This window comes from Rutidosis leptorrhynchoides, chromosome 2 (assembly GCF_046630445.1).
Source record: "Rutidosis leptorrhynchoides isolate AG116_Rl617_1_P2 chromosome 2, CSIRO_AGI_Rlap_v1, whole genome shotgun sequence".
In the NCBI taxonomy this organism is placed as follows: Eukaryota; Viridiplantae; Streptophyta; class Magnoliopsida; order Asterales; family Asteraceae; genus Rutidosis; species Rutidosis leptorrhynchoides.
In genome coordinates, this window is record NC_092334.1 from 554,661,694 (window position 1) to 554,671,362 (window position 9,669).

The 9,669-nt window shown below is 34.0% G+C and overlaps 1 protein-coding gene across 1 annotated transcript; it reads left to right on the forward strand.

Annotated features, from left to right (window-relative positions):
- Positions 1-2,647: 2,647 nt before the first annotated feature.
- On the forward strand, positions 2,648-7,762 carry LOC139893083 (vacuolar protein sorting-associated protein 45 homolog). The gene is made up of 13 exons (XM_071876219.1): positions 2,648-2,949; positions 3,413-3,614; positions 3,699-3,778; positions 3,875-4,102; positions 4,287-4,412; positions 4,502-4,582; positions 4,713-4,854; positions 4,979-5,157; positions 5,550-5,705; positions 6,109-6,216; positions 6,301-6,422; positions 6,853-6,984; positions 7,347-7,762. Exons 1-13 carry the CDS (start codon positions 2,860-2,862, stop codon positions 7,405-7,407), a joined length of 1,707 nt encoding a protein of 568 aa, XP_071732320.1. The 5' UTR covers positions 2,648-2,859; the 3' UTR covers positions 7,408-7,762.
- The last annotated feature ends 1,907 nt before the right edge of the window (positions 7,763-9,669 follow it).

Consider the following 9,669-nt stretch of genomic DNA (forward strand, 5'->3'; position numbering starts at 1 on the left):
ATATAGAGGTCAAATACCTCGCAATGAAATCAATGAATGACGTATTATCCATATGGATTTGGAGCGATCGTCACAGGACCGGACTAACCAATAATACAATGAATCAATGAATATAGAGTTCTCTCAGTTTATGTTTTAATAAATCTACACATGCCTTATTTTATAACAACTACCAAGTATGGAATTAAAGCTATACGTAACTAATTATTTAGTCAGATGAGCCTACATTGCTACTGTATTGTATTTTTCACTCACTATCTATTAAATCTTTTAATATTGAGTGTTTGTTATGCTACTGTAATATGGATAACAAAGAGAGAAAAATAGAACTTAAAACCTTCAAACCGGACCGGACCAAACTGGACCAAATCGGGCAGTAATACAACTTTCTTGGTCTAGTCTGGTTTCATATATGTTGAAACCGTGGATGCCGGTTTGGTTTGAGATTTAGTCGAAACCGGACCAAACCGGACCGTGAACACCCCTACATAAAATAACACTGCAAAATAGTCGTCGCAAAAGACTTTCGGCGGCGAATCAATGGAGTGATGGAGTCGATGTATTTGCAGCGATACATCGCCGCAAAAGGTTTTTGCGGCGATTTTTGGGTCCAGTTGCTGCAAGAAAACTCGTCCCAAAAGGGCGTATTCACAGTAGTGACTCTCAGTTTCAATTCAACTTCCAAACATGCTTAACCATTACAAATTTTAATATTCAATATATATAGAGAGATATAGGTACTTACATACCAAACACTTAACCACTAGTGAAGAAAAACCTAACAGTAGCTCAACAATCACACAAAATTATGTCATGCATGTAGTTACTAAAAATATAATTGAACAAACTCGAACTTGTTTCTAACGTTGGAATGAATAACCTTGAACAAATAATGGAAGAAGGGAGCGAGTCTAGTTGCATAACCTTGAAACCAACCAAGCTACCAATGCCAACAATTGTATAACCTTGAACCTACTCAAACTACCATTGTACATTCTTGAACCTTCCAACTGTTGAACCTACTAACCCCAAACCTATCAATAATTGTACATCCTTAATCCTACGCAAAGTACCATTGATATCTTTGTACCTTCCAACAAAAGATATGCGATGATAATCATCTATGCTACATTTTAACTTACAGTAAGAATTTTAAATCCATTATCTTCAACTCATGTCTACCACATGCCACTTGAGGGAGTTCCATCACAATAGCTCACAATTTAAACTTGACATTGATGTCAATATTGATATGAGAGTCTAGATTGACAGGAATAAATAAATCAATGCGATTCAACTAAATCAACACCAATGCTCTTCAAGAAGTTGGTTATTAGTGTTTGGGCAACCTTATACTATTAGTTGGCAGCTCCGTAGTACCTTATGGACTACTATGCCTCTTTTTGCTTGAAATAAATATCCAGTTAACAATATACAATCTCTACTTATCACTAAGAGTCATAAAATATTAGTACGGCGAAACTGAACCAAATTTGTTCTGATGCATCATCATATTATATGAATAAATGAATGTCCAAGATCAAAAATCTAGTAAATCCAGGCTATCCAGCAAACAAAACTGAAACAAAAATCATATCTCAAGTGAGATCCCGTTTACATCAACTTCAACGACTAAAGTTGCCGGTTGACATCACCCTAAAAATACCCGATAGTGGACACAAAAACCACCCATCTAGCTACCACCTTACTTTTCGACTACACTTATTTTAATTTTGATTTAAACTTAATTAATTAATTAATAAATAATTAATTAATTTATTTACCAATAATTAATTAATAAATAATTAATTAATTTATTTACCTATATACTAAATATCGACCAAATTTTGGTCGTTTCAGTTTAATACCTATATACTAAATGTCGACCAAAATTTTGGTCGTTTCAGTTTAAACGAATTGTCGTTTTGAGTTTGCGTTCACACTATAAACGGCCCCCCAAGTTCGACTTAATTTACAAAATGGCCCCTCAAGTTTACACTTTTTCAGGGGTAGAAAGCGTAAATATATAATTTTATTAAAATAAAATAAACTACTTCCACCCGAATTTTTAACGGGCCCTATCTTTTCGCTCGGTGCGAGTTAAATTTTTCCGAGACCACCGTTCAACTCGAAAAAATCAGGCGAACCCAACGGGACTAACTATACACGAAACGGACATCGTTAAAAAAACACTTGATAACGGGCGCTATATTCTTGCTCGGTGCGAGTTAAATTTTTTCGAGACCACCGTTTGACTCGAAATAATTTTACGAACACAACGCGACTAACTATACGCTAAACGGACATCGTTAAAAAAACACTAAGTATTTCGGCCTATATTACATACATATACATACACGTCCATCAAACAATCCAACAAACTAGATATATTAGGTACCAAACAACGTATATCCAAAAACGACCGCGCGTCGAATACAGCCGCAGCAACGCGCAGTCAAATTTTTTTCTAGTTAGTTTTCAAACTCAATTTCAAACCATCTATCCAAATCCAAATATACATAAATTTGGTAGTTGAAGGTGTAAAATGTCATAACACATAACGTAAAGGTTAACACTTGAAAGTTATGTGATGTTCAAAGCAAACATTTTTCATTTTGCCCAATCGCTCCACCGTCCTCCGTCGCGCTGTGCATCTACATCCTCGAAGATCACATCTTTCTACACTTTCAAGTACACACATAAAACATAAATACACGATCACAAACCCTAATTTTGAAATTAAACACACACGCACAAATACAATTTAAGTCATTCGCTCAAAACCTAACGCAGATCTGTATCTGAAAACTATCTGTTGACGAATTACGATCAGGAAATACCATCTTTCAATTTGTAAAAATGGTACTTGTGGCCTCTGTTAGAGATTATATAAATCGTATGTTACAAGATATTTCTGGAATGAAAGTGCTCATACTTGATTCACAAACGGTAACTTCAACTCTTATTTTATTTTCAATTTTAATTTATGCATCTACTATATATGCACGTTGTTATAATTATGATTAGTGATTAGTGATGTTGTTTTCGAGTATTGAATGGATCATGTATATCTTTTAATGTAATTAGCATCTGATTCAATGTATCAAAGGGATTAGTAATAATCAGCTGATTTGTAGATGTTACTTGAAGTTCGTTGTACAGTTATATGTATGTTTTGTACGTAACATCTGAAATATTGTGATGGCTGAATCAATGCTATTGGGTTTTTAGGTTCCTGTTTTGAAATCAATGATCAATAGCATTTTGTTTAGTAGATATGGAGATGGAGATTGTGGCCCTGCTAAATAAATTCTTTAGGATTATGTATAAAATTGTACTTTCAGTCTCTAGTAATTGTATATGTTGATAGTTTATTGGATTCTTGGGAGTAATTGTATATGTTATGATGCAGGTTAGTGCTGTCAGTGTTGTGTATTCTCAATCCGAACTTCTGCAAAAAGAAGTGTTTTTGGTAGAATTGGTTGATTCGATCTCCATGTCAAAGGAGTCAATGTCACATCTCAAAGCTGTTTATTTTTTGCGCCCAACATCAGAGAATATCCAGCATTTGAAACGTCAACTAGCTAAACCTCGATTTGGAGAATACAACCTCTGTAAGTTTCTGTCAGATATATAAAGTAATAGCTTATATGATAGATTGATAGGTTTCTAATTGTATATGTTAATGTTATTTACAGTTTTCTCAAATATGTTGAATACTACTCAGCTCCATATCTTAGCCGATTCAGATGAACATGAAGTCGTTCAACAAGTCCAGGTTAGTATATAGTCTGATTTGTTAAATAGACTTTTAGTAATTTAGGCATGGTTGTTGGATTTGTCCATGAATCATGATTATAGTTCTATGTTGCAGGAGTTTTTTGCCGATTTTGTTGCAATTGATACCTATCATTTTACTTTGAACACACCTGCAAATCATATGTATATGCTTCCAGCTGTTATAGATCCTCCAAACCTGCAAAGTTACTGTGATCGAATTGTTGATGGACTTGCAGCTCTCTTTTTGTCTTTTAAGAAGAGGCCTGTTATACGATATTCACGAACATCTGATATTGCCAAAAGGATAGCTCATGAAGCTTCGGTGAGTTAAATCCTTTTCTAATTCTACTTGAGATACAATTCTGAGTTCTAGGTCTGTAATGATTTAGGCTCTTGAACTTTTAGTTCGTTATGTTTAGAAGAGTCTCAATAGTAAGAAGTGCTTGGATTAGCATTTTGGAACCTCACTTTTATTTTGTTTCTTCATCTTCCATTGGATGCAACAGAAGCTTATGTACCAGCAGGAAAGTGGCCTATTTGATTTCAGACGCACAGAAATTTCTCCTTTGTTGCTTGTAATTGATAGGAGGGATGACCCTGTTACTCCATTACTGAATCAGTGGACGTATCAGGTATAATCATTGAGGGTTTATAATCAAACTATATTAGATTAGATGCTTGAAATATTGGAAACAATAATATTCATTACTTATCTTTTTAGGCAATGGTCCATGAGTTGATCGGGATTAAAGACAATAAGGTAGATTTAGGAAATGTGGGGAAATTTTCGAAGGATGAACAGGTCAGCTTTACTTCTTTAATCCTTATATGCATATCTCTAAGTATATCTTCAGGAGTATGTTGAATTATTGCATTGTTTATATTTATAGACCTATTAAACCGGAAGTAAAAATTTATCTGTCTTTGGATAGGAGGTTGTATTGTCTTCTGAACAAGATGCCTTTTTTAAGGCTAATATGTATGAAAATTTTGGAGACATTGGAATGAGTATAAAGCGGATGGTCGACGATTTTCAGCAAGTGGCAAAAAGCAATAAAAATATCCAGACTATCGGTTTGTACAAATAGATCTTTATCATTATGTTGTTGCTATTAGTTAAAGGTGGAATGTTCAAATAATTACAACTGCAAATTGTTCAGTAACACAATCTAACTGTACCACTTTTCATCAAGTGCAGAAGACATGGCTAAATTCGTTGACAACTATCCAGAGTATCGAAAAATGCAAGGAAATGTGTCTAAGCATGTAACCCTGGTAACAGAAATGAGCAAGATAGTTGAGGAGCGCAAACTCATGTTAGTATCACAAACGGAACAAGAATTGGCTTGTAATGGTGGCCAAGGAGCAGCATTTGAGGTACCTCCACATTTTGTATTTTCATGTCAGTTTTTTTAATTTCCATAGTTATATAGTTATATAAGTTAGAATGTACTTTTAATGTATCGTCTTTTTAGGGATTTTGTTAAAAAGTTGTTCTTTAAAGGAAGAAAACAAACCAACATTAATTAATGTTAAGAAGGTAATATCATGTGTATGTGAGATGCCAGACCTAAATTAAACTACAACGTCATCATTATTTAGTGATGATTGAATAAGAGAAGTCATAAAGTAGGGGTTATAATGATGTGTATACTTTCATGCTTTATTTTTTTTAATTACATGATGTTTCTTTTTGTGTAGATTTTTTATTGTATTAGAGTTATCTTAGTTTAGACTATTAACTTGACCCCTGTGTGATTGTTTTGTAGGCTGTCACAAATCTTTTGAATAACGAGAGTGTCTCAGACATCGATCGACTACGTCTTGTCATGTTGTATGCTTTGAGATATGAAAAAGAGAGCCCTGTTCAACTCATGCAACTTTTCAATAAACTGGCTTCTCGCTCTCCCAAGTATAAGCCAGGGGTAAATGCACTATTAATATTAATACTTTGATTATAATCTGGTAGCGGTGGCAAAAATGGTGGGTCATTCAGGTTGGGTAGAAATGGGAACGGGTTGTTTTACGGCTTGTCAAAAATGGACAAAGAGTCCAATCATTTGATAACAATGATAAATTAATTTTCTAAAATAATACGGAGTAATGATTTAGAAGGTTTTATGCCATTGCATAAGAACTTGTTAAAATGGTATCCTTTAAGCTATTTTTTATCTCGTGCTAAAGATCGAACATAATCTGAATCGACCTTTTTGGAAGTAAATGGGTAGAAATTGTCATCTCTGCTTTGTTAACTAGAAATAAGCTAATATGGTCTTTTTACCCGTGAAACACAACTAATCTGATTATCTCCTTCTCTATTGATGACAGCTTGTACAATTCCTTCTAAAGCAAGCAGGGGTTGATAGAAGGACTGGAGATCTGTATGGTAACAGAGATATTTTGAACATTGCCCGTAACATGGCTCGTGGGCTAAAGGTTTGCATTAAACATGTTCCACTTCAAATTACTGAAATGCCCATGACAGTTCATTTTGATATTTTTGTTTTGTTTTGTTATCAGGGGGTTGAGAATGTGTACACTCAGCATCAACCTCTTCTATTTCAAACAATGGAGAGCATCACAAAGGGAAGATTGAGAGATGTTGATTACCCTTTTGTTGGGAATCACTTTCAGCAGGGCAGGTTTGTTCTCTATATGACATCTTATTTGCACTAAAATGTGCATCTTATAAAGATTCTGTTTAATGTAGTCAAGCGCAAATGTTTTCTTATGTTATTCTAGAGGTGTAATTCTGACCCATTTATTTACGAATGGGTCAATTGAGCTTATGTTTTTATCTTTAATGAGGGACGGGTGAAGCAGGCCAAATGGATTTGACAGGTTGGAAGTTGCCCACGATGTATTTTTTGATGAATAAACCTTTTAAATCATCTATAAATTATTATGTTATTATTGAAATACTATAGTATTTGTAATCTCTTTTGACCCATAATTTATTTATCAGTGTAAAGCAATTGATGAACTAATGTAATTTCTGTAAGCTTACATCGTGTTATCAAGTAAAACACAATTTTTTTCTCTTCATAATGCAAGCTTGTTCATTGATGGCAGGCCACAAGAGGTCGTAATCTTTATTGTTGGTGGGACGACATATGAGGAATCACGCTCAGTTGCTCTGCAAAATGCATTTAATTCTGGAATCCGTTTTGTACTCGGAGGTTCATCACTTCTAAATTCTAAAAGGTTAGCTGGTCAATAGTAAGATAATTTAATCATTTATGAAGTTAGCAGAGATCACTTATCATCTCTAGAGAATAATGAACGTCTGTTACATTCATACATGCATACATGTTACACGCATACTTGCATACATGCATACGTGCATGCACCATGTGCGATGTGTTTGTACATGTGTGGATACATCCACTTGTATGCACCATATATAATAGGTAGGTATGTGTATGCACACACGCGGGCAGGTATACATACACAATTATTGAGTGTAGTGATTTATCAAATGAAGCTAAAAATGGAAGTGATGGTCTAATATATTGTAAAATAGATATGAGTTTAAGTGTTTGAGATCTGTATTATGGTATTTGCAGGTTTCTGAAGGACCTTGAAGAGGCTCAACGTATTGCTCGGTCAAGCACCGGTGTTGTTTAAATTGATTTTTGCAACGTCATTTTCACTTTGAAAGCATGTAAGTAATCACTTTTTGAACTCGATTATGAAACGAGATGTAAAAAGATCAGGAGGTAACGATTTGATTAGGAATCAACCAAAATGTGTTACGTTATGATGTTCATAAGATTGTAAAAACTGAAAAGGATAGTATAATTAATATAGGCTAAATGGTTGTTATATCATACGATGTTAGTTGTCTTTTAACACTATAGCTGTATGATATAGCTCTGGTTTGATTTTCATAATTAGCTAAGTATAGAATTACAACTGTTGTGGACCAAGGACTCGTTGGGACCAGTCGGTGGTTAGGACCATTTAATATCACAACGGGTAGGGTCATCTTGTTTGGCGATATGCAAACAGGGCCATCAAATCATTTACTTTGATAGTATGCAACCAAGTTAATAATCGAGAATGTTTGCAGTGTTCCATTCTTGGTACATACCAAATTAAGTACTTTTACCTTTTTAGAGGGAACTAACGGTTATACACGCCACGGCAATTATTTTAAGGCTTCAAGTGCTTCGAAATGTATTGAACTGTACAGGTTTGCTTTATGTGAATTTTAAATTTATTGTTATTGTATGTATTTTGTTAACATGACTTGTAAATTGTAAATATGTTATGCGACATCTTATATAGATGACACATAGGAATGAGCGTGGTAGTGTACCGATACCGAATTGTATTGATATCAAACTGTACCGAATCGGTTTGTCCTATATTAAGTACCAAATACCGTACTGATTTTAATCGGTTTGGTACCGGTACAACTCCGGTATCAATACGGCAAAAACTGGTACCATACTCGTTTGGTACCGAAAACCGTACTGTTTAAACTGGTATCAATATGATCGAGTACATGGAGCTTTTTTGACATGGATTTAGGTTCGTGAACCCTCCGCATCTTGCAACCTTTCAGTGTTGATTAAAGAACACGGCCTCGTCATCGTCATAATAAGGTCATAATAAGGTTGTAAATGAGTTTGGAATCTTGAAAGTGACGGTTTTCTAGAAACTTGAACTCATGCCCAGTGGAATAAAGTTTACCTAAGAAAAGTGATTAAAATTATCTATCATCTTGATTATCTATCATCTTCTTCTGAAACACATTCTAACACGGCTTATCTCTCATTCTGTGGCCTTGAAAAAAAAGCACATTCTTTGCTCCTTGTGTAGTGTGGGATAAGAGTCTAGGGAGCACCAACTTATTTTCATGTAACGACGACGTTGCTATTTGGCTACATGCTTGGATTGATGTTTTCGTGTTCAACTTCGGGTCAGTTTAGGACATTTTTATTTGGTTTGATTACCGGTTCCATCACTAAAAAGGTTCGACTTTCATGTATTTGATGTTGCCAATTTTTGGTGGATCAGACGTCTTCAAAATGATGTCTTTTTCAGGTCATATAATATCAGGAAAAACAAAACGTATGACGATATTAGACTTTTCATTTTTTCTTGATAAAATTCTAAAAGTAAAACATTTAGTCATGTAACAAATGTAAGTCCTATTTTGTAATTTTAGCTCCTTGCTAAATCGTTTATTTTTGATAATGCTTATTGTTCAAAAAAAAAAAATATATAGTATGTGTTTACCCGTTTGACCAAGTCAATTTCTTAATTCCAACCTATCTCAATAGCCAATTTCTTCTCCAATCCCAACCTATCTCAAAAGAAGTTTCGCCTTAAAGATTCAAGAAGGTTAATCGCACGACTAAGTGTTTACCCCCCATTGGAGTAGATTTTTTACCATCTAATTCATCCATTATAAATTTAAATTATATGCATTATTAGTAAGTTATAATGTACAACTAAGTAATGCATATGTTATGAATATAGTAATATAGATGGGATATATATCATTAGCCTTTACTCACTATCATTTAAATGCTTGTAATATAAAAGATTATTATTATTAATACCTCTATTGTTTATATCATTCATTGCCTTTTCATTTGTTGTTTCAAACTCACAAGCTTCATTACATGCATTAAATTATCACTAATTACATTTGAATGTTCTAAACTTCTATTTTATTTTATCAAAGAGTCAATGGCTTGGCGGTATCGAGGCCACCCTTACAACCTTGAGGTTGAGGGTTCGAGTCCTGTTTAGGACATTTGGTGGTGTATATATTCGTGTTAATATTAGATGGATGAGTGAGTTTGCCTTTTAAAAAAAAAAAAAAAAACTTCTATTTTATTTTATTTACATGTGAAATGTGAGATGTGAGATGAT

Bases quoted from the DNA above. Each gene is read 5' to 3' on its own strand.
- LOC139893083 (XM_071876219.1), top strand. From the start codon at position 2,860: ATGGTACTTGTGGCCTCTGTTAGAGATTATATAAATCGTATGTTACAA. The intron at 3,615-3,698 runs GTAAGTTTCTGT...TGTTATTTACAG, and splicing joins ATTTGGAGAATACAACCTCT to TTTTCTCAAATATGTTGAAT. The intron at 5,158-5,549 runs GTACCTCCACAT...ATTGTTTTGTAG, and splicing joins GCCAAGGAGCAGCATTTGAG to GCTGTCACAAATCTTTTGAA.